This window comes from Amblyomma maculatum, chromosome 1, assembly GCF_055883805.1.
Source record: "Amblyomma maculatum isolate TAMU_Amacu chromosome 1, ASM5588380v1, whole genome shotgun sequence".
NCBI classification, from domain to species: Eukaryota; Metazoa; Arthropoda; class Arachnida; order Ixodida; family Ixodidae; genus Amblyomma; species Amblyomma maculatum.
Window position 1 is genome coordinate 171,890,471 of NC_139344.1, and position 25,349 is coordinate 171,915,819.

General features: G+C 44.1%; 1 protein-coding gene across 4 annotated transcripts; it reads right to left on the bottom strand.

Moving 5' to 3' along the window:
• Window positions 1–89: 89 nt before the first annotated feature.
• LOC146204890 (small ribosomal subunit protein RACK1-like) lies at window positions 90–23,624 on the bottom strand. 4 transcript variants are annotated; one of them, XR_014704077.1, is made up of 7 exons: window positions 23,358–23,623; window positions 23,030–23,201; window positions 22,817–22,964; window positions 17,048–17,251; window positions 9,863–9,948; window positions 8,701–8,841; window positions 451–590 (listed from the first exon to the last, which is right to left on the bottom strand). XR_014704077.1 is itself a non-coding variant. In XM_084589594.1 (6 exons), exons 1-6 carry the CDS (start codon window positions 23,464–23,466, stop codon window positions 411–413), a joined length of 954 nt encoding a protein of 317 aa, XP_084445720.1. In that variant the 5' UTR covers window positions 23,467–23,616; the 3' UTR covers window positions 90–410. The 4 variants fall into 4 exon arrangements, 2 of the variants coding, with proteins under 2 accessions (XP_084445720.1, XP_084445721.1); XR_014704078.1 differs by lacking the exon at window positions 451–590 and adding an exon at window positions 5,424–5,545 and having other exon boundaries at window positions 23,358–23,624; XM_084589594.1 differs by lacking the exon at window positions 9,863–9,948 and having other exon boundaries at window positions 90–590; window positions 23,358–23,616.
• Window positions 23,625–25,349: the final 1,725 nt, after the last annotated feature.

The window sequence follows — 25,349 nt, forward strand, 5'->3', positions numbered from 1 at the left end:
TGCAAAAAAGAAAAAAGCTGCTATATCCCACTCAAAACCACTGTACCTTTATAAACTACATAATCCCCAAAGAATGGACAGCTCACAAATGAAGTTCTTATTCAGATTTATTTGAAACACTGCATACCAACATATCAAATAAAAATTTTTTGAAAAACCAGGTCACACTGAAAATACACACACAAAGAACTGAGCACAAGAAGAAGAATGGCACATCAGAATTTTAACCTATATAGGTCAGGTATACCATTTGCCTTCAAAATAAATTGATTGCAGAAGAAAAAGAAATTAAAATTTCAGTCTGTCTTATCTTTGTCATCTTCAGAATCGAGAATATTTTGAAGAAAGTCTTCTAAATTTAGAAATCAGGGTCCTGAATTGACATAGCACATAAAATGGCAAGCAAATGCTCAATGAGCAACACCTATGGAGACTTGCCAGACTCTGATGAGACTGTCAGTATAGCCAGCAAAGAGTGTTTGACCATCAGCCGACCACGCTAACGAGATGCACTGTGGCAGTTCTGCCTTGGCATTTGGTGTCACCACTTCAGGACACAGTTCATCCACCTGGCTGTTGTCTTCCAAGTTCTACAGGAGAGACACCAAGTAAGTAATGGTTACTTCACCACAGCTTCAATTAGAGTACAAGTAAATAAAAGTCGTCATGATTATCCGCTTCTAAAAAGAATCATTCAAAAGCTCAATTACTAAACATTCTCGCTCTTCGTCTTGGCAGCAATGCTCAAGTTAGCATTTACCTCAAAATGTCATGCAGGCCACAAATAAGACATATGCATTCTTTAACCTTATTCTTTAACCTTTAACTGAACTGACACTACCTCGCATCAAATGTAACACTTGGCATAAGAGGAAAAAAGTGGCAACTCTGACTCCTTTGCTTAAATTATACTTCAATAAATGAGTAAAAGCACCACATCTGTCATGTGGCAGATGCAACACTGTGTCATCAAATACCATATCTGCACTAATAAAATGAAAGTGCTTTCTTCAAAGCACCTTCTTGAGCACTTTACTGATAAATTCTTCTAGCCTGCTTAGCATAGATTTCATTCACGTCTGTCCTGGAAGACTCGGCTCCCGGAATTCATCCATAATATTGCAGCAGGCATAAGTAGTAGTGTTCAAACAGATGTAGTTTTTCTTCACTTTCACAAGGCTTTTGATGCGATATCGCATTCTCTGCTTCTAATTAAATTCATATTTAGGTATCCCTTCTATATTTCTTGGTTGGATTTGAGAGTATATTTGTGCATGAAAACAAGTGTTTATTTAAATGGTGTCACTTCGCAATCTGTTAAAGAGCAGCTGCATCACTTTTTGAGAATTTCACTATATTCAAGGATTAAAATCTACATAGGCTGTAGGTAATGCATGCAGTGTTTTTGTGCTAGCATTCAAACTGATGACGTAATCAACGATTAAACCTCGAGCTTCTCACAGCATTGAACTTCTGCGGAGAAGCTCGGTGATGACGTCATGGATGGTAATATTTCTGATGCTCGTTGCCTTCGCCCACGTCTTGCTGGGTTTTTTCTGACGATGACAACCAACATTTCTAGAGCTTTGTTTTCGGTACCGTTGTTTTTATTTCTTCAAAGCAACAGTGTCTATGCAGGAAACGTATCGGTACCGTCAATGACGTCATCATGCGTCCCCCACCCATCGCTGTGCAGTGCGGTGAAGCCCGATAGCCGTTGCGGTTTTAATCACTAATTGCGTCATTGTTTCAAATGCTAGCGCCAAGATATTTCGCATGCTTCAAGTGCAAGCCATAATCATTCAACCACTCAAAACTCATCGAAATCTGAAACCGGTGCAGCTTTCCTTTAATGTACTATAGGGTGTGCCACAGAAACTTGATCCTCGGGCCATTGTTATTTCTTGTTTTTGTGAATGATCAGCCAGTGATCAGTGTTCTCGTGTTAGGTTTTATGCAGATGATTGTGTGGTTTACTGTCTTATCATGAGCCAGACGATACCCTTGACCGGCAGTCTGATCTGGATAAGGTATCCACATGGTGTGATTACCATAAAATACTTATCAAGTGCCTCCCCTTACCTCACTGCTAATTTCACATTTCCACACATTTCCCTGCCACACCGCACTTCCCTACTTCCTACCCTTAGCATACACCTCACCCAGGTAGTGCTGCCAGCACCATCCAATTTAATCTCAATTCTAAAAAAGATCACAAACAAAAATGGCACCCGCACAATGCTGGCTCGCCTGATACGTAGATGCTTAAAGGCTGATGGACGGCACTGGATGACCACCGCAAGCCAGACATGATGCACACAACCAGAGGAGCAGATGGTAGCGGAGAAACAACACAGCATGGCAGCGTCTTGGCGCACACTTCCAAGCCCAATCGGCCTGATCAGAGATAAAAAATTTGAATCCATGTGCACTGTTGCTGCCATCTTGAATTTCGGTGCCGTACCGAGAAAGCAGACACCCCCCCTTCCCCCCCAATTTTATGGTGATTTTGACAAGCGAGAGGGGGTGCACTTGCTTGGTATTTTATGGTAATGGAAAATGACAACACAGAAAAAATGTTTCCACATGCAGTTTATAAACTAAAGAAATAAGATGTATAGCAGCTATAGTTTCAATCAGTATTTTGTCCAGATTTGTCAAATGACAGTATCGGGTAACTCAGTGTCTTGTTTACAGTGAAATTAGACTAGACTACACATTCACACTATGGCTTCCAAGGCCTCCCAAGGCCTTCTCTGCCTCTTTCGAAAAAATTTCAAGCATGCCACTTCATCTCTAAGAGAGACATTGGACGTCAGAAATGCTAGGCCAATTTTGAATATGGATGCATGGCTTGTGATCCATTTACGAACATCTTAAAAGACGAATTAGAACCAGTCCAAAAGTGTGCTACGAGATTTGTAACTAGAAAATATGATTTCCACGTTGGGGGCTCCGAAATTCGAGAAGCGCTGGGGTGGAAACTGTAGTCCTAGCAAAAGAAAACTCAACTTAAGGGAACCTCACTATGTTTCAAGAAGGAGGGACAATACCATAAAATTAGAAGTTTTAACTGCCGGTTTAATATTCTGAACCACTCATCTTTCCCCAATACAACAAATGAATGGAATATGTTGTCAAATGAAGTATTTGCAAGTACGAACTTTCAGGCTGCCTCAGGAAATGTTGTGTGCGTTTGATACTGTCCTCGGTTTGTATGTTCCACTGGTGCTGTTAATGCTGTTTTCGTTTACTATGTTTTGTTGCGTTTATTAACTTCTGCACTTTTAATGTAATTAACCCCCCTACAATAATGCCTTTCAGGGCCCCCACTGTAGGTACCCTGAATAAATAAACCACACTTCACGTTATATTTGAAACCACAATTTTACGATATTAACACAACCTTACCCACAAGACTCATGAGCTGTAAGGAAAGTAACTTTTCAGAAACCTGGAGGTAAAATGCAGTACAGTCGGACCCGGACAATTTTATTGGCTATGTGGAATGCCCAAATCATCCCCTTGAAAATCCAGTGTAAAAGAATAGAAGGTTCATGCTATATATCAAACTGCAATTTCGCCAGTTCAATGTATCGACCCACACCACTGCAATTAGAGCAACTCCAAAGGGTGCTCCGCAATTGCTTTCCATGTGCAGACTGGTTGGTTGTGGCCATCTACATGCTGGCAGTGCCTGAACTGTAAAATCATGTGACGAGGTGAATGTAGGTTGCACTTAAAGGGCCCATGAAAAGCTATTTACTAGAATTATGAAACGTGCACTAGCAATAGACCTTATGCAAAATTGCTGCCATCTATTGGCCGCCGCACGCGTTTCCGCCATGTTCAAGGGTAGCTGCATTGAGGAGTGGCAAGCGGCATAGTATGGGGTTGTGCAGCCGGCTGTGTTAATGCTCGTTGTTGCCAATAATATTGACATACTGTTGTGCCCCTTGTTGTATGCAAAATTAAAATAAGGGTGTATAAGAAAAGAAGCAGCCAGTTATATCCCTTGAGCCATTTTTTTTTTCTTCTTCTTTTCTTGAGACTTGTGTTAATCTGCTCTCGCGTGGCTGTCGTGCTAGGCGCACTTTCGATCAATGGTGCGCTGAATTGTAAAATATCTTATTTAGTGTGCATTGGAAGATTGCAAATCCGTACACGGTGCTAAGGCAGATGAAATATGTCGCCCACGGTGTGTTAAATTTGCCTGTAGACTGACTGCGCATCGCCTTTTCGCATAAAAGATGTGCAAGAGTATTGTTCCTGATTTCCTTGTCGCACCAATTCATCTCAGCTGTTAACATTTAATGAATACAAGCTGTCAACAGATTCCGCCCGTATGTATACGTCTAGGTATCCACGTTTTGGCACAAGGTGCCAGACTGCTCTCTTAAATTCCAGCGCGATATTCTAACGTCTTTACGCATTCGATTCATCGATGAATTGAATACTATAGTCGACTATGTCCAGGCTTTAGTTGCTGAGATGCGTCTCCAGAATACGAGCTGCAAACGAAATGACTCGGAGTATATATATGTGGCAGCAACTGCGCCTACCGTTTAAATGCTCTCGTCTACAGCGAGTTCGCATGATTGTTGTCGCTATAGTGATGGCGGTCACCGCGCTGTTTGCTTTTTTTATTAGTGCGAGATTTTTTTGCAGCGAGTTATGCGAGGTGCATTGAAAAGGAGTTACACCTTAATTTGGTCCACGCCAGTTTTCTTTTTTCCCATACATATCACTGAATAATGCCATTTCTTCGTTTAACCTTCACGGCACACCATGAAAACTGTGTAATGAGGTAGGGATTGAAACTGTCAACCATTTGACACTATCCAAAGAGCAATATCGTTTGTAGCTAGCCTTACTGCGCTTAGCAGTGAGGTTTGCTACTGCAGCTATCGCAGTAGAAACAAGAATGAGCGCGCAAATGTCTTCCAACTTTATTTTGTCTAAAAGTACCCAGCCCTATACATGTATGCATCACATTTTCTGTATGCCCATCATTAGGTACATTCTACTACTTCCCTGAATTGCTGCTGGCAAATAATGTTTGTTGTTTTGCAATATGGCAAAAAAAAAAAAAAAATCCCATGCATCACACTTCCACACTGAAGACATTTGTATTCTTTCAGGTGTCAGCTGACTGCACTCCCCATAAATTCGGACATGGCAAAATATGTTCGGCAGCTATAGAAAGAAAACCGCCATTTAACATTACACAGCCCGTATGTGTTCGCTATTTTTTCGCAAAACGATTTCATGAAGAATGTCGCTAGTGTCGAATATTGCAAGAGAGCGCAGTGCTTTTAGTTTTTTCATTCAATATCTTCACAAGCAAAGAAAGCCATTAAACCACGTTCCCCCCCCCCCCCCCCCCCCCCTCTCCTCCGGAACTTTAAGAAAAAAAAAAGCTTTTCTCAAATGCTAGAAACTGGTACAGACTCCGAATAAGCTCCGACAGTTGGTGCCTGTCTCGCTATACTGAGCTCATCCCTAACATGAACAACAAAAAACAATTAAAATACTTCAATTCCATCTGGAAAGAAAAAGAAAAAATGCAGCATTAGAGAGGAGAAAGACTTTGCTGCAAAAACTGCGCATTGCACAAAGCACTGCTCGAATACGCGTCCACGAAGGAGCTTGACATTGCGTCTGGGTATAAGGCAGACCTCTGCTATGCAACTTCGCAGGCAGCAATATCTGCTATATATTGACTTTCACGAAATAAAACCACGATGTGACGGCAACAGAAACTACATATCTCAGGAGGATCAGCGTGCACAGAATCATGTCATTGAGCTGTCACGTTCGGCCGGCAAATTCACGTGGTTAGGGGTTTTAGCCAGTAACATATAGAATATGGGATCTGCTATATGGTTGATTACACGCTAACGAGATACATCAGCTGCTAAACGTTCAGACAGAGGATGGGAACAGTAGTGCACGCGCTGCACTGGGAACTGTGAAGGTCCATCAGAGCGCAGTGTTTATTAGGCATCAGTCCTATGTTAAAAAAACAGCAACAAGAAACAACATTAAGCTTCTTCGTGTACATGTAATGACATCGTAAACATGTTTTACACCCGGAAGCAATATCAATATGTTCTGCACTTTCATGGACGCATATTTGAGAGTAGTGTATCAAGGAATGCCCCGGAGCAACAACGAAGGTTTTGCCGTTTGTAGATACGCTGATACCACCGTACCACGCTGATACCATGCTGCAAGAAGTTTTGGCAGCGCAGTATCGCTTAACGAAGTAAAATTGGAATGTAAGCAGCATGGACAAGTCAATAGTCTATTATTTAGTCATTTTTTGCTTTGAATGTGAACGAATACGCGGAAATCACAGCGCAAAGCAGACGCGGCTAACACGACGGCAGCAGCCATAAGTGCAGCCGACGCACTCAACCCTTCAACATGGCGTCGCGTAGCGCGGTTCGCTGAAGGTCCGATAGATGGCAGCAATTTTGCATAAGGTCTATAGGTATCCCATCAATCCTCTCTGCAATACAAAAATTCTTAAGCTAGCTTCATTAGCCCTCAAAATATGGGCGATCGAAAATCATGCTTCTCTCCCCCTTCAACTCAGCCCACCCCGGCGCGCAAGAAAAAAAGAAGAATACAAGTCACGGCGGCGCCCACCACACCTCGTCCTGCTTGCCTAACTTGGGAGCATCCAATGAGCGGCTGTGCCCAGCAGCCCCACTGACGTCAGCGGGCAGGCTTGCGCACGGCAAGGGGTCGCCCAAATCAGCTACGAGCGGTCGCCAGGACCACTTTTTAAGTTTACAAGTTATTGACTACACGTAAAGCTTTCAAATCTGACTATAATACTAACAAAGACCGTCTCTATGAATTGTTTGCATTAGAATTTTACCTCAAGTAGCATTTCAGGGGCCCTTTAAGGGTGGGCTCGGGACTCTTGTACTCATTTACCACGCCACATTGGTCTCATGCAGTGAGGCATGAGTACTAAAGCTTAGTGGCGGCCCTCACGTGGTGTGCTTCGCTGCTGAAGAGGTTGCAGAAATCCTTCCACTAATCCTCCTCCTCTGTCTATTGGCACTGCTTGGAATCTCACGTCATCTTTAGCCCTGTTCACCATAACAATTGTATACTGTCTGTGTCCTTAAATAAACTCAAATTGTAGCAATTTTTATATTTACAGTGTATCTGTAGCAGAATCAGACATCTTATGCTGCACAGCTGCTAGTTCCAAATATTTGTCTGCTGCAACTTAGACCTAGGAATGCCTAGTGAGCAGTGTTCTGCCCCCCCACTGACAGGCCTCTGCAAGAAGTACATAACTAGCACTGGTGCAATGTATTGCTTCTAGGTCACAGGTAGGCTTATCTACTGCCATATTTTATATACAGACCTATTTCACGACCCTACTGCATCCAAGTTCGGTTGTTTATGCAGGCGAAAAAAAAAAAAAAAGGTGGAAAGAGGCAAGGGCGATACAGGCCATAGAAGCCACACATAAGGGAAGACGATGAGAGTGGAGTGCCAAGTAGGGAAGAGAAAAAAAAAAAGCAAACTGGCATAGGACTACGAGTGAAAACACAAAGCGGCAGTGGTGACCGCAGCACGACAGTGACATGGGAACTCTCATGCATTAATGCCTTAGCGTGTGGATGGCTTTGCCATGCTCAATTCTATTTCATGCTTTTCTCTTGTTATCTAAAAAGAGAAGACTCTGGGTATGATCATTATTCTGCTCATGGTCTTTGTGTACCATACTCATTGTCCCATGCAGGCAGTGCACGAAAATGCGAATAGGTTTCTTTCATCACCAACAAGCACATCACACATATTGCTTATAGCATGTCAGTGGTACAACAGTCAATACATATATCTACAGTATATATATTCTTCTGATGGAAGCATTATGTGCAACTTAAGTGTTCAATGATACACATACAAAACAGAAAAAAGGCAAGCAGCTTCATGTTGCAGTGTAGATTGTGTTGCAATGTAGATAAAGCTCAATAATACACATTTATTTTAATCATGGCTGTTCACAGCAGCTAATAAACAGTTTCACTGCTAAACTGTATCTTCTTGACATGATGGCACAGTAAGAGGTTCCAAAGTTTGATCCTTTAAAGGGGCCCTCCAACATCCTTTATCAACTTGCTCAGTTGCTACTTTGCACCGTCATGAACGTCTCTGCTAAATGATACTTCTGCACACTGCAGAGAACCCACAATCACACTTGAAAGACCTTTCCGACGAGTTTTTTGACCTCGCGTCCTCCTGCATGTCAAGCGTCTGCTTATGAGAGTTCAAAAATTTCTACTGCTTAGATTCTTTCAGAGGCCATGCAGCTACTGAGGCCGCAACCAATCAGCTGCGTCGCACTAGCAGCACACCAATAATCTCTCTTCAGGGAAGGAATCGCCGTGCGCATCTGCAGCAGGGTTGAATGAATGAGGCCAGCAGAGCAGCATCAACTTTTGAGTATGCAAGAAATTATGAGGAGGCAAAAAGGCCCAAAGATGCAGAAATTCAAATTTTGGACTGCGGATAACTCGGCTCCTACAAAACGTATTAAAATTATTCACCAAATGGCACACCTCTTTTATCATTCCAGGCATACCGCAACTTCATTGAGCAGTGTTGCAAAGTCCCTTTAAGAGCACACCTTGAATTGCTCAATCCTGCATAAGCAAAAAGAATGCTTACCCAAATCTTTATGGCAGGTCCTGTGGCTACACAAAGCCAGTATCTGCTTGGGCTGTAGCACAATGCATTTATTATGTCTTGGTTGTCACGAACACATTTGAGCTCACTCTTCTCCAAGTCCCACAAGTTGGCTTTGCAGTCCTGGACAGTCACAGAAGACAGTGATCTTCATACCTTAAGCAAACTTAAACAAACCAAGCTAACAACGAGTGGGGAGCCCTCGGCATTGCAGGACACAATGGTCAGTCGACAGAAAATGCTCTGTTAATGCATGCTGTCATCATTGGACAGGCCACTCTAAGCAAGTAATAGTCAACAAGAGAAGTCAAACTTATATTCTCCATTTCAAATCTGACTATATAAAATCAATACTTTCAAGGTAAAAAGCTTTGCTTGCAAGTGGTTGCCCCCCTTGCCCACCTGCAAATGAAAATTTTACTAACCCCCACATTTTTTAATAAAGGAGGTTCAATAAAAAGAGTTCAAGAAATGTGCTGCACAAGTAGCAGCAGTATTCGACACCACCAAATCATCCCTTTCAAGACTTGCCCATAATCCACCTCAGCTACCTTCAATACAACAAAGAACTGTGAAAGTGCAGTCAAAAGTAACTGAAGCAATAAGGGGAACAAATTGTTTCACTGGGCTAGGTAGAGTTGTCTGGAACCAATGTGAATGGTGATACAATTGGCAACAAGTGTTTATGGGAAGCAGATAAACGGAAGAAAATTTATTACAGCATTATTATAAAACTGAATCGCCTGAAGAGCCAGTAAACAAGACAAGAGATGTATGCCCCATTCGCTGGTCATCCCCTGCTGCTACACAATTTTCGCCCATAATCTGAAGAGGCAACCTGCAATGTGGACATCTTTGCTCATTCTCCGATTACACTGCAAATAGTAAAGTCATCGTTCACATAGGAGCAGGTTACTCTTGATTAAGGTTACAAACTACACACTGATGCCTGTGGACTACGCCACAGTATTGTGTGGCAGTATGCGGCAGTCGATGCGTGCTCACTGCAGCATTGCAGTCAATGACCACACCGATGGCACAGTAAGAGTGACGCATGTTGATTCATCTAAGGTGATTATTATTATTTTTTTTTTTTTTCATAGTGATGATGCAAGGCTTGCTGATGTTGCAGTAGAGCACTTACAGTGCACTCTGTGGTGTGACCAAGACTGTCAATAAAATCTCCTTCAATGTATCGACCCCGCAAGAGACTTCCACACTATGCATAATCTGTAAAGCATGTAAAGATATAGTATAACACAGGCTGACCTTAGCGAGAACTTGGAACAGAATAGCAGCAAACGAAACGCTTACTGGCACGCTTCATAACTGAGCACCTAATCTGACCCTAAAGCGTTTGCCTATTTTGACTTCAAATGTTGAGTCTACCATTTTGATGTGCTCAAGCAGTGCCATTAATGTAGAGTTCAGATTAATGGACACGACATTTGCGCTCTCTATCTTGTACATATCTTTTTCAATCCTATGTCTCTGCTGATAATTTCCTGAGCCCTGATCAGTAGTGCCTTCAAGAACGATAGATGGCACTGAAGGGCAGCATCCTTCAGCCTTTTTACTTCACTGCCCCCTGCCAAGAGTTCATCATTCTTTGCTTGAGCATACCTGGGGCTCATTTTTAACACCTTGGCATAAGCCCTGTATGGCTTTCCAACACTTTTGAGAAGCTTCCTAGTGATTGACACCTTTGGCATACTAATGCATAATGCTTCAAGTATGATTTTATCTGCCATAAGCCTGACAAGCTTGTCATTGACAAAGAGGCTTGATGGTGAAGTCTTGCTCTCACAGCAGAACCATTAGAATAACTCATGCAGTTTTTGCAGTCATACAACTTTCCTAATGGCTCACAGTAGTTGGTGCTATATGCCTCGCTTGCTGCTCTCTCCACCAGCAATTCAAAAGGCTGGGAAGCGGTGCTATGTTACATGCACAGTGCATTTTTTTTTTCACAATTAATTCCCTCCAATCGCCAGTGGCTCGTACTAAATTTGCTTGCTAGCAAATATTTATTATGCTAAATGTTTCCCTCCTTTACAAGAATTTGATTTGTATTAGGCCAGTGCAATATACATTATATCTTTGCCCCCGGTGTTGTGACATAGCTCCCGTTTTCTGCTAAAGTTGATGGCAAAACCTCAAGGCAGCCAGTTTGGAGCAGTTTTGGAGCAATATTACATTCTGGAGCAGGATGGAGCAGGAAAAGCAGTTTGGAGCAGCATGGAGCAAATGGAGCAGCACTTCCACCCCTGATAGAGGCACGCTGCAGTGGCTGTGACTGACACATGCCATGCTATGTGGTGGCTAGGTCGAGAAAAGGTCAGAACCTGTGCCTCAGCTGGATGCAGCTGGTATCGCTCCATCAACCACCACGTCGGTGGTACCTAAATAGTCATGCATAAATATTCCGCACAGAATCTTACACCTGCCCAATTCTCAGGTGCAACTTTAGCTCTTATCTATAGGGGTATGTGAACAGTACTTTTTCAGTACCAAATCGAATAAGAATAGTGTACCTGACAACCAAATAGTGATAAGAGTAAATCAAGTACTGAAGGAATATTTTTGCCAAATATTCACAACCGTTGCAAATATTCATACACAATGAATAATTGCGTGAAAAGGCTAAGCATCAGCAGCAGCGCTGCAACATGGCACCATAACTTACGGAGTTACGCCTACAGTTGTCAAACATGCAACACTGACCTCCACTAGGTGGCATGGAGCACCAAGTCAGTGCTTATTAAAATTTGCAACTGTCTTGCCATAAATATAGTAAAATCGTTGTGATGACAGTGGATAAATAAGTGCCGCATCTCCATAGCTGAGAGGGGCGACATCTATGTATAAACCATGGTCTCCAAATTTGCACATCGAGGCAGGACTTGCTGATGTTGCCTGAGCGCTGCCACGCTGTCCAACCATGGAAGCCATGTATGAGCATTATGAATGCTGTCACATGAATGGACTACATCATGCAGCTTGACCCTGTATGCCATGTAAAGCAGCCACAGGAGCACGCTACATTGCATCGATGTGAGCCATTTTTAAAACATCTGTGAGGAAAGCATGGCGGCATCATAAGCACTGGGCACATTATAGAGATGGCGCCACATCAACCATCACCACCATTATGTGGTAATGTCATGATGGGAGCGACAAGGAGTAAGGACTGAACTGAAGGAGGATAGACTGAACAGATGTAGCATGTGCACATACTTGCTGTGTCGTGTGTGGGCCGGCACGAGCCATGTGACGGCAGAATGACTAGTAACAAGTGTGTGACGCACCTGTTGAAAACCACTATGAAATTCCTTTTAACTGAAAACTATTAGTGAACTTGACAGTGCATTTTAGTTGTTTCAAATAACTTTAGCCTGCGTTACTTGACTGATTCGGTGAATCGAATAAGAGAATTTATCAGTTTGCCTTTGAAAATTTTGAATAACCTCACACCTATATCTGCCAATGTAATCATGCCAGTACACACATTTCTTCTAGCATTCCTCTTGCATTTCTGTATATCTGCATATTAGCTGATTCTCTATTTTTTTTATAAATTTACTTATCCATGTCCATTTGTAATAGCCTTCTGAGTCACTTCTGGGTCATGTCAAGAAATTAATTAGAAATCCACTGTTCTGCTTTGCCAGTTTAGGTTGTTGGTGATGCTTAGCAATTTCTCCCCCCCCCCCCCCCCCAAGTTACAAAAGCAACGCAATCAATGAATTGCAGATTACTACGGTACTCTCCATTAACTTTTATCCCCAACACCCTCACATGTGCACAAAAGGCAATGCATAAGGCACACGAAACCTTTAAAATATGTAAAGCATGTAAAGTCCATACAATGAATGCACAAGCAACAAACTCTTCTGCAGCACATAGATTACTTTCCAAAGTTGCCTAATGCACTGGGACTCTAATTGTGCAGTGCAATTAACCCAATTACAGGAGGCTCCACCTGCGGTGACTAATATGCATAAAGCAAATTATCGATTGTACCAAGCAACGTGATAACACCCAATTTCTACAAACACGATGCATTTAAAATTCAATCAATGTAATATGGCAGTACACGTTTAAATAATGGTGCTACAAACCATGACAACACAGCACCTTTCACTTCCTTTCAATAGCTTTTGTTCTGTTTGACATAGTACCAACACCATACATGAACACACACAGGCATAAAAAAAAAAGAAAAAGACTGGCAGGGACTATCTTTGTTAAACTGATTAGGACTATTTCTGTTAAACTGATTATAAGCAAAAGAGTGGCTTTTTTTCGTCACACCTATTTTGACCCAAGGGTAGAGGGGGAGCCTCAGTCCACTTGTCAAAACGTTGGCTCGACTTGAGAACCGAGGCTGCCCCTCTAACCTTGTTCAGTGCCCTTTCATACTGTGTAGCCATCTTCTTTCTCTCGTTCTACCCTGTTTTGACTCAGTGTAACAGCTGTTTTTTACATGATACGTACCTTATATGAACTTTCTGTGGCAATGGGTACGATGCGCTGCAGTTTCAGCTGTACACGTGGCACCATCTGGCAGCCACGGTGTCAAATGGAGGAGGTTTAATTGGGGCCTTTGCAATCAGCTCCGATGCAATGGCGCACTTTATCTATGAGGACACAGCTTTAACCCTATTTGTGGTGTCACCCAGGAGCTGCCCTGCCAGGTGACGGATCATCATCATCATCAGCCTGACTATAACCACTGCAGGGCGAAGGCCTCTCCCATATTTCTCCACTTAACCCGGTTCTGTGCTAGCTGCATCCACTTGACCCCTGCGAGCTTCTTAATCTCATCCGCCCACCTAACTTTCTGCCGCCCCCTGCTAGGCTTTCCTTCCCTTGGAATCCGGTTTGTTACCCTCAGCGAGCATCGGTTATCCTCTCTTCGCACTGCATGTCCTGCCCATGTCCATTTCTTCTTTTTAATTTCCACTAGAATGTCGGTAACTTGAGTTATTTCTCTGACCCACTCTGCGCGCTTCTTATCTCTTAAAGGAGTATAGACACGTACATTTTCTGTTCCGGTATTTTTGCTTTAATTGATCCACAGTGGTCCAAAACAGAGGGGCTGTGACCCAAAAAGCCCCAGCACAGATCAATCAATTTGTTATCAGTGCATTTATCAGGGCCAGTTTCGGTTTCGATCTCTCAGGACACGAGCGCGCGATGACGTCAAAGATACGAGAACGCCACACGAGCGCTCCCTACTGGCAAGGTTGGTGATCGCGTAAACACAAAATCTGATGACGCGTTCGGGTCGCGTTTTTCGTCTGCTTGCTGTCGCACGTGCACGAAAATATCGTCGTCGAGCAGCGCTTCAGCGTAGCATAATTAGTACTGCGACGTTTTGCCCAGCAGCGTGGATGTTACTAACATTGCCGGGCACTTAAATCCCGACCCGCTCGCCTGCGACTCATGCGACGAAGCAGGAATCAGCAGCAGCCACGAAAACTTGGTGGGTTGACGCGCAGGAAATGTCAACTGGTAGGAATGTTGAACAAAGGAACAGTGAGGATGCTGCTTTATCAGTCCGGTTGGCCAACGCTGTGAGCCAAGCTGTTCTAAAAAAATGTTTTAGTAATGATGCGATAAGCCACCGTAACCCGTAAGCTCTCCCGATGGCTCCCGTGCTCACGCCTGTTCACGCGCTGATTGGTCCCGACGCGGCAGGCCTGCGTGCCGCCGTCCAAGCATGTGGCGCCATCTGGCGCAGTCAAGGCAATCAGGGTGCGTAAAGCCGTGGCCGCCGCGATCGGCTCCCAAGTCATAGCTGCCTGAGCATCCGCTATCGGTAATCTAGCTATCGCAGGTCGTTGTTCATTCGCTTACATAGCTATTTGTACAAAGGACTATCAGTCACGATTAAATTGCGAGGATTATTCGGCCAATACGGAGGTCCTGATAGAAAAATTTACAGTGATACAAGCGAACTTTTTTTTTTCCGACAGCTGCTGCCCGGTGCGACGCACCTGATGTCAGCTAGCTCCGCTGCTGAAGGCGTCGCGCAAAGCAAGAAATTATTTTACGAGATGGGCTTGCCAGTAAAGCGGCGCTAAACTCCGACGTTTTTTACAGCGTTAGCTCGTTCCGAAGCGCCTTTCGCTGGCGCTTCGATGTGAAACCAGCTAGGGCTAGCGACGTCTAGGGTAGGCGGGGAGCGGCGCAGTATGTTCCCGGCGCGCCATCGACAGGCACCGTTGCCGTAAGCCCTGCACTTGTGCAGGCATGCTGTTGGGGCCCGAGTTTAGCAGGCAGTCTCCATACGTACACCGGTGAGGTAATTGTAACATGCACCAACGAAGAAGCCATCGAGTAAAGCGAGCAGAAGCGGAGTTCTTTCTCAGGGCACGGCCGGAAGCGGCGGCGGCGCTGTTCGAGTCCGGCCATGTGTCGTCACTGCTCTTTGCTTTGCCGACTCCACGTCATGTTGTTTACCTATGTACACGTTTTCGTCACAGAGATGTCGATGCCAATGGGTTTTGAAAAACAGAGTACTTGCCTGGCTTGCTTTTAAAATCAAATTAAAATATCTTCGCGGAAATGTGCGAGGTTGGGATTGCTTGGGGAGCATCTCTGTATAACCAGGAAAGCAATCGTATTCCTTCCGACGATTCAAAAAATGGTGTCTATACTCCTTTAATGTTACCCCTACCATTTTTCGTTCCATAGCCCTCTGGGTTGTCCTCAACTTAAGTAGAACTCTCTTGGTTAGCTTCCACGTTTCAGCCCCATAGGGGAGTACAGGCAAGATGCAACTGTTGTATACTTTCCTCTTGAGCGATACCGGTAAGCTGCTAGTCATAATCTGCGAGCGCTTGCCAAATGCGCTCCATCCCAATCTCATTCTTCTTGTTATTTCCTTTTCATGGTCCAGATCTGCGGTTACTACCTGTCCTAAGTAGACATATTCGCCTACTACTTCCAGTACTTCGCTACCTAATGTAAACTGCTGTTCCTTCCCGAGGCTGTTGAACATTACCTTAGTCTTCTGCATATTGATTTTCAAGCCTACCTTCCTACTTTTCCTGTCTAAGTCATCAATCATTATTTGCAGTTCATCCCCCGAGTTGCTTAGCAAGGCAATGTCATTAGCAAATCGCAGATTACTGAGGTATTCTCCATCTACCCTTATCCCTAACTGCTCCCATTCCAAGTCTCTGAATGTTTCCTCTAAGCAAGCTGTGAATAGTATTGGGGAGAACTATGGTTGCTGTGCAGCCACTATATATATCTTCCAGCACTTCCACGTACGGCTTGTCTACCCCCTGATTTCGCAATGCCTGCATCACCGCCGAGGTTTCAACTGAGTCAAATGCTTTTTCGTAATCAATGAATGCTATGTATAAGGGCTGGTTATATTCCGAGCATTTTTCTATCACCTGATTGATGGTATGGATATGATCGATAGTAGAGTACCGTTTCCGAAACCCTGCTTGATCTTTTGCTTGATTGCAGTCTAAGGTTGTCCTGATTCTATTAGCAATTACCTTAGTAAATACCTTATACGTAACAGACAGTAAGCTGATTGGTCTGTAATTTTTAAGGTCCTTAGAGTCCCCTTTCTTATGAATGAGGATAATGTTTGCATTCTTCCATGGTTCCGGTACCGTCGATGACACCAGGCACTGCGTATACAGGGTGGCCAGTTTTTCTAGCACGATATCCCCCCCGTCCTTTAGCAAATCTGTAGTTATCTGATCCTCTCCAGCTGATTTCCCCCTTTTCATAGTTTCAAGTGCTTTCTTGACCTCGTCCTTAGTCACTGGTGGAACGTCTGACTGTTTTTCCCTGTGACGGATGTTTGTCCTTAGTTAAACATGGTTACAATGAGCGAAAGCTCTGGTTCCAATCTGCTCCAATGTTCTCTGTCTCTCTCTCTCTCACTGTCTGCCTATGTATGTATGTGCCCGTGCGTGAGCGAGAGTGTGAAAACACAACAAGAAGTCACAGTTTCCACCACTCTATCTGTTGGCTGGCAAACTTGAAACACCTGTCGGGAAGACTTCCGCGTTGGAGTCGTTATACCGAACTTAGCCTGAATTATCCGCGCGAGGCTATGTGGTTGTGACCTCACAAACCAGCTTAGCCGATCAGAGCGATGGCACAGACAAGACCGTACAATTTTCGTGGTCAGTGGTGGTGAGGATGAGTGCGTTTGAACTAAAAATCAGATAGTACTACTGATGTCATAGCTCTCTTGTGCACACATGAACACAGCACTCGAACCAGGGTATTCTATACCAAACTTCTCAAGGTTCCACAATAAACTGAAAAGGCAACAGCTACAGACACTCACCTTGCCACCTGAAGCGCAAAGTGTGCCGTCAGGAGACACAGTGACAGTATTAAGGTAGCCACAATGGCTGTACTCAGCCCGCATCCGGCAGTTTGCAAGATTCCACACCTTCACCTTGCTGTCCCAGCCACAAGAGACCACCGTGGGATCCCCAGGTGTGGGTGAGAAGCGTACGCATGACACCCAATCTTCATGTTGACTATCCTGAAAAAAAAAAACACATATAACTTTGTATAGGCTGGCCACAACTTGAAATCTACTTATTATGGGCATCCTGCATGAAGCTTCTTAAAAGCTAAACATTTGAACACTCTGATTAGAATAAAAAAAGCAATCTTTAGTACAGTCAAATGTGTTTATAATGAAGCACTTGCGACTTCTAATATCCTTTGCTACACTGGTCAGTTTATCGTAAAGGTCGCGCACCGTATTGCACGCAGCAAAGCAAGATAAGCACATTCAGAAAACTTCTATTTGACATGAATTCAACAGTCACATATTGAAAGAAAAAGGTAAAATTCTCCTGGACACTTCGCCCAATGGAATGAGCGACTGTGGCTCAGCGTATCACTTAACGGTTCGTAGCATGCTCCACGGCGAAACCCGAAAGTGACACAAGGTACAACTGCAGAGTATCGAATGCCGCTATAGCCCCCATGGCTGTCAAGACTCTATATTCACTTGAAGGCGCTTATCACTGCTATACTGAGCCTTCTCTTTCTTCCCATCCTTAATGGCTTCGACAATGTCGTTGGTTGTCAGTTCCGAGCAGGTCTCCACGTTGTCGTCAGCCGTGACATATTCATCAATCGTCACTCCCACTGCTGTGTTGCAAGAGGCTACACACGAGTTGAGCATTTCCTGGAATTGTGCAGCAGCACTGGAACATTTGCTGTTACTGGTGCACTCATCAGGCGTGTCGTTACCGATGTTAAATATTGCAAATCCAGCATTCCGCCAGCAATTATGCATGTCTGGCGACATGCTCCACCAAGCACTTATCATTTCAATGGCTTGGCGAGCATTCACCTTAGTTGCCAGTTCAACCTTCTGCTCAAGGTTTAGTAGAATCCTCTGCAGTGTTCTTGTGCAGTAGTGTGCTTTGGCAGACTGTATTATGCCTTGATCTAACAAAGACTGCAAGAAAGGTGTGATTCGGTGGCAAAAAATGTTCACATGCTATAGCAGTTATGTTCACATGCTATAGCAACGTCAGCTTGTTTTGTGTGACACAGTTGTCAACAATAAGGGCAATCATCAGGTTCTGCAGCCACATCATTTTCTCCTGCAAAAGCCAGCTTGACACAACTCTGCCGTCGTCCTGGCTTTTTTGCTGGCCACATAGTCAGCCAGAAGGCTATGCACGCCTTTGAAGCACCATGGTTTCACAGACCGTCAGACCACAAGTGGCTTTACCTTCTCTGTATCTGCAGCATTACAAAAAGAAAAAAAAAAAAGAAAGAAATGGTCAGGCATTGCTTCAACTTCCTGCCACCCTTGCAGCAATCTGTCTTCTTGCAGTGTTTTCACAGGAAGCAGCTCATAACAAATGGCAGTTTTGTCAGTGGTAAATATATCTTCTGATGTGTGTGCTCCTGTAGGACTCTGAGCAGCTCCGACTTGCGCCAGCCGTCACTAAGATCACGTGGTGCGTCGACTTTTCCTTCCGCTACAGTTTCTTAAAAAGAAAAAAACTTTAAACATCCACAGATTGCACTGAACATGTCTTCAACATTGAATGCACAAACTCCTTGGCTTTCTCACAGAGCAAAGGCCCGTTGACAGAGAGCCTTCTCACACAAATGTCTGCAAACAACATGCAAAGGACAGTATCAACATCATGAAAAGTGGTGGTGCGAATCCACTTTTGTGACGGGCCTGTCTCACCTTTTGTCACTTGCGCTTATAACTTGCCCTAGCCTTTAAGGAATGTTGCCCGTGTCGGTCACTGACCCATGCCCTTCAGCAACATCTTTATTTTCACAGCCACTCCCGGCAGCACTGACAATTTGCAACTTCTCAATAGATGTTCCTGCACTGCTTACACTTATCGGACCATCAACACCAAATGCTACTCCAAACGTGCTGAAGAACAAATATAAAATGGCTAAAACCACGAGTGCTCAACTCGGTTAGCCAGTGCGAAAACGAATGCACAGGTACAACGCATAGTCCAACTCAAAGCAGGGAGAAGGGAAATGGCTGCAAGCACTCACTGAAGTTTACGTCATTTATAGGCTCCCAATAGGACTGGTGCAAAATGGGTCGCAGCAGCTTCAGGCTACTTCACTGTGCTTGCGCGTGCTGTTCATAGTTCGCCACTGTTGATTTCCATGCCTACAGCTGACAATTTTCTACAACTCATTGCAGCTTGCTACTTAGCGCCACCTCTAAATCGAATTGCGAAGAACATGTTGAGCCTTTAGTTTTGCTTCTCGACGGCAGGCTACTCTAGCACTGTTCGTCATAATGTTCGGTAGTTCTGCTTTCTACACATTTTTTTCTTTGCATTGGTGCCATTTTTACCATGACTAAGTTTGGATTTTTCTGAGTAGTCTGCTGCGCTGTCGACCGCCGCTCTATATCCACTGCGTTACTCTAGGGGCTGTGGATGGCAATGACAGTGCCGCTACCTGTGTTCGTTGAAAATGCGCGAATAAGAATAAGCCAATGGGGGCAACCAAATTCCTTTGTTGTATAGGTGTTTCAATGCATAGGTCGTCATTGTGGAGGCATTTACAGTACATAAAAAAAGATAGGCATTCATCCGGGACCTACAAAATCCTTCATTATACAGGTCATTTCATTGTAGAGGAGTTCATTATAAAGGCATCTGACTGTATAGACCACTAATTTCCTGTTTGTATTTGACACTTCTTTTTTTTCTCAAACATGGCCTCTTACAATGGCCTATAAAAAACTTATTACTAAAACAACAAAATGTGCACAAGCAGTACATATTCCATCAGCCCTCTTCACAACAAAACATTTATATGCTAGCTTCAATAATACCAGAGATATTAGCGATGGAAAATGACACTCCTCCTCTCTTCCCTCAGCTCACTCAGTGAATGCTGGCGAGCAAAGAAAAATACAGAAATCAAGTCGCAATGGCACCTTACCACGCCCTGTCCCACTCGCGTTACTTTGGAAAGTCCAATGAGTGGGTGCACCCAAAAGGCCCAGCTGATATCATCGGGAGGAGAGCGCGCAGGGTAGTGTGGCCTAATCAGTTGCGTGTGATTACCAAAAGATTACTTTAAAATTATTTGAAAATTACAGGCTCCAAGCAGAGCTTTTAAATTTGACTTGAATACTCACAATGACCACCTCAATGGGCTTCTTGCATTAGAATATTAGCACTGTTATTTTTCCAGGGCCCCTTTAAGTGTGTCTACCAAATGTTTTTATCTTTCACGCGACCTATTGAAACTTTGATGCCATAGTCATCACTCGGCTGTAAAAACTACAGCCCTAACAGGTAAGAGAGGAAATTCGATTATATATGATTTAGTGGTCATAGGCAAATACCATTTGGTGATCAATGTACAGCAATGCATTATGCATCATCACAAAAAATGAACAGCAACCAGAAATCATGCGTCTAATACATCTTTATTCGGAAGTGATCTTCATATTAGAAGATTCCCCAATGCATATTGTAAGGGACCGACAGGCACAACAGATTAGCGCGGGCCCCGATGGAATGCTGTGGCGAACGCCTAACAATGGCACTGCACTCGTGACGACAGGCGGGTCTTGACAGGACTGCTCTGTTTTTTTCTTGCCCCCCCCCTTTTTTTTTACACCGGGTTGAGCGCGTTGTCTCGACCTCGCAGGGGCAGGTGAGACGCTCATTCAATGCAAGAGCCCAATGGAAGGACGTGACCCTAGGAGTTCTACCTTTCCTTTTTTTTTATGAGAGAGAGAGGGTTTAGTCCTCTTAAAGTTGAAGGGGGCGCTGGACGTCGGAACAAACCAATCAGGTTGATGTTGGTTGTGATTGGTCGTTGCGGAAATTAGGGCTGGACCTAAGGGGGTTAAAATCGAGCCCGAGGGCACGGTCCGCCGTTCTGGACTAGGTTTTGATATCGGCATCGTCGGCTATGCCGAGGTAGGAATATTTCCCTTTTAGCCGGTTCCAACTTGTATCTCTGCTGTAAATGTTGTAAATATTCGCTGTGTGTATAAAATTCAGTTTTCTTCTCGTCAACTCCTGCTCTCAAGCCTTCGCTCATACCGACTTCGACGGGGCGTCTCTGACGCAAGGAACTTCCACTGCAACACGGTATACCGTCTCTGACGGCGCACCCCTGGTGCACAGGGCTAAAGAACCACCAACGGAACTTCACTCATATATCTAAAATCTCCTAAAATCATCCATATAACTAAAATCACCCACTGCTGGTGAAAGGTAAAGTAAGATTAAAGTTTGCAAAGGCATAGTGTTTGTCATTCATGCTCCCTTCATCCCATTTCTGCCTGTAATTTAATAGTCCACATTAAGAATTAACTTCTGCTGCAGTGAAAAACGTTTTGAAAGGAAGAACTTTCGGAACTACACAACACTTGCACAAATGAATAGCACTCTAAATTACCAAATTAAGCTTATAGAATTTTAGGCTTGGTATATGTGTTTCTGACTAAACACTGCCTGAAGAGAGTGCTGGCAGAACATTAAATAAGTCAAGCAGCAAATTAAACCCTAACTGACTTTTCTAAACATTAAATTTTGACCAAAATGGTCTTTTAGTACCCACATCAGCATCTGTCAGCCCAACTAAAATTTATATTGAATGGGCCCTACTAGCTGCAAACTTGACAAAGAGTGCCATAAAATCCACGGCGAGCTGGGCTCACCAGGAGCAAGAACTAATAGCTGGCTTGCCAAGAGCAACTAGAACCCGGCTCGTCCACGTCTGCTAGGAGGTCAGAGACCTGGAATGCAACTAGATTGTTAGGTTTTTTTTCATCCCTGGCAGGCATTAATGAGTAGCAGACAAATGCAGTACAGCTCAAGACACACATATAGCTGGCAGAATAAAACTCATTAAGAGGGTATTGAAAGCACAAACTTTCCTAAATTTCTGACTATAGTGCAGAATGCAGAAAGCTCACTGCTTTTCTTTTCACGCACCAGTAACAAAATAAAGGTGACACATCAGCCCCCCTCACCCACACACTGCAACCATTCTTCTAGTCTATACAAATGACCGGACTTTTGAGCTAGGGCTCTTGAAGCCTTTAGAAGAAATGCTGAAATCAGCGGGCACGTTCACACCAAGGAACTACATGCATAATAGCATTAGAGGGAATGCAAGTGCACTCACTTGTTAGAGGGCACTGCAGGGAAGGGCACGACAGCGATAAGATGCAGCAGCCAGGTCATTAGAAAACCACATTGGAAAGCAACTGTGAAACAGGAGGTAGTAACGTATTCATGCCAGGAAGGGCACTGCAGTAGATATAACGCAACTTTTTCTAAAACAAGGCTAACAGAGCATGGTCATTAAAAGTGCTTGCTTTCAAAAGCATCACAATTCACTAAGCATACATGCAACCAGTTGAACTCCAAACACAAATGACTGTCAAACAGCTAAACCTGTCTGAAACTTGACCAAATAACATATGTATAGTTTGTAATAACGTTTGAGCATGCTCATGTATTATTAAGGATTATACACAACACTGCAATGGGATGTGCATCACACGACTAAACACAATGCAAATAAACGCAAAAAAAGTCAGAATGGAGGCACTCAAATTTACCTTGATGGTGTACTTGCATTCTGCTAAGGTATTCCAAAGTTTGATTGTTTTGTCCCGTGATCCGGACACAATCTGTCGATTGTCTGCAGAAAACGCTGTGCTGAGGACATCTTTTTCGTGGCCTTCGAAGCGACGAGTAGTAGTCCCCCTGAAAGTAATACATACCTAGACGTTCATGGCGGCCGTACGAGGTATACGTGACTAGAAACTTACACGGCGAGATCCCAAAGTCGCAGAGTTTTATCCCACGAGCTGGACAGTGCGTACTGACCATCGCAGGACATTACAACGTCGGTGACGAAGTGGCCGTGCCCTTTCAACCGCTTTCTTGGGATACCATAATTGATATCGTCACGGGTAAGTTTCCAAAGGATCAACGTTTTATCTGCAAACAGTAATAAAACTCTAGCAGCTACCTACTCTCATGATGTATTTGCATGAAGACCGTACATGCCGATAAAACTGGTAAAGATCGTCAGTAACTGTGTCAAGTAGAAAAGTGTTAATCCGTTCACATTTCAAAGTAAATTAGTTACCACACCTCGAGATGACGAAAGGAGTGTATCGGGGAACTTGAGATTTGAAGCGATTTGCGTCACCCATCCATTGTGGCCTCGCAGAGTGCCTCGTAAATGAAGTTGCTCAGTCATAATTTCAGACAAGATGGAGATTTAAAAAGATGTGCAAGATAAAATACAGGCACGAAAGCCGCACCACCACTTCCACCAGTACTTTCTAAACGATTCCGCAGCTCGCGACTACCGCCATGTTAAGACATATGACGTACGTGACGATGATTTTGGATTCGGATATTGTGGCCAATGTGGCTTCCCTCTTGTGTCCTTACAAAAAAGAAAAAAAAACAAAAATAATAAAACAATCCGCAACTGTCCCGGATTAATTACGTAGCCACAGCTTAAGTAGCCGCTTTGTTGCTTTCACAGCTAAAATTCAGGGAACCAGTGTTCCGAATCATGTCCAACGTTACCTACTAGAACAAACTCCAGGCTCTCTAGGTCGGCCGTCTCTCCCATTTCCGGCAGCCGAATCGCCATCAAGCAGTTGTAAACATAGAGTTTCTTACTCTTACCGTTGTAAAGGCGGGAAAACGCATGGAGGAAGGTATAGCGCGTTGTACAATTAGAGGCGCGATGTAGAATGCTTCTCCCAGCTAAACCGTGGAATCCTCGCAGTTGAAGTTTTGCACAGAAAGGGAATTTTTATTTTTTAATACAAAATTTGTTTGGGGTACTTGCCTGATTCGATCAAAAGAAGTCAAATGTTCCCATCTTATGCGGCGGCGACGACGCCAGACGAGCCGCTGCCCCAGCGATGGTACTGGTGGCGCCACCTCATGCTGCTACAACTCTGTAGCAGGAAAAGAGGGGGCGAACGTTTCAGGCAGAAGGTTTGAGTTGTTGTAAGCAGCATGAGGTGGCGCCACAAGTACCATCGCTGTGTCAGCGGCTCGTCTGGCGTCGTTGCCGCCGCATAAGACGGGAACATCTGACTTCTTTTGATCGAATCAGGCAAGTACACCAAACAAATTTGGTATTAGAAAATACTAGCAACAAAATGCCCTTTCTGTGCAAAATTTTAACTGCGGGGATTGCGCGGTTTAGCTGGGAGAAGCATTCTACATCGCGCCTCTAATTGTGCAACACGCTATACATACTGCATGCGTGAAATGTGAAATTACAAAATATAGTACAGTGGCAAGAATACTGTCTAGAATAGGTGATAGACTGATAGACTACGTGATGACATGATGATAGGTTTACGTGAATTGGACCGCGGCATGGTAGCAAGCACGACCAGAGCGCAAGCTCATGTAATCGCGGTGTTGACGGCCATCCCGCGGCCCGCACGCACGCTCATTTTGCCCTCGTTATCATGTGGATTAACGTCTACGGCGGTCGTTATGTAGTTATTCTGTGATGAGATGCGTCATGTAACGCATCGCTTTATGCTCGCCTTGAAGTTTGGTGCTGCAAGTTCTACATACATATACAAGCGGCGCTGAAAAAGCTGGGTACCGCCGGCGTGTCTCTAGCCCAAGCATCGCGTCATTCGTGTTTGTTGTACAACTGGAGGTGTGGTTTGTGCTTACCGTGAGATGCTGTGATGTACAGATTACGTCCTACGAGAGTGCTGTGATGAGTGCGCCGATGTCCGGACGGACATCAGTGAGTCCGTTTATAATCGGCGATGTTGCACGTGCATGTCAGTGTTTATTAGGTGCAGTGGTAATTTATTTACACGCGCTGTGCAACAATCAGACGAAAATAAGTAATCGACAATTTGTTAGACTGCACTGCAGAGCTCAAAACTCGGAAAATGGGAATGCACATGATGCAGTTTTCGCATGTTGGAGTGGACCGAAAAATAAGTGCCCAGCCCACACCGCCGAGATGCGCATTACTACAGGTGAAAAATTAAATTAAATTGGTTCACAGGAAGGGAAAGGCGCAGTAACTGTCACACTTGCTCTGTGGACACCCGAACCGCGCCGTAAGGGAAGGGAGGAAGGTGG

Bases quoted from the DNA above. Each gene is read 5' to 3' on its own strand.
- LOC146204890 (XM_084589594.1), bottom strand. From the start codon at position 23,466: ATGACTGAGCAACTTCATTTACGAGGCACTCTGCGAGGCCACAATGGA. The intron at 22,965-23,029 runs GTAAGTTTCTAG...TATTACTTTCAG, and splicing joins CGACTTTGGGATCTCGCCGT to GGGGACTACTACTCGTCGCT. The intron at 17,252-22,816 runs GTAAATTTGAGT...TTTTTTTTTCAG, and splicing joins AATGCAAGTACACCATCAAG to GATAGTCAACATGAAGATTG.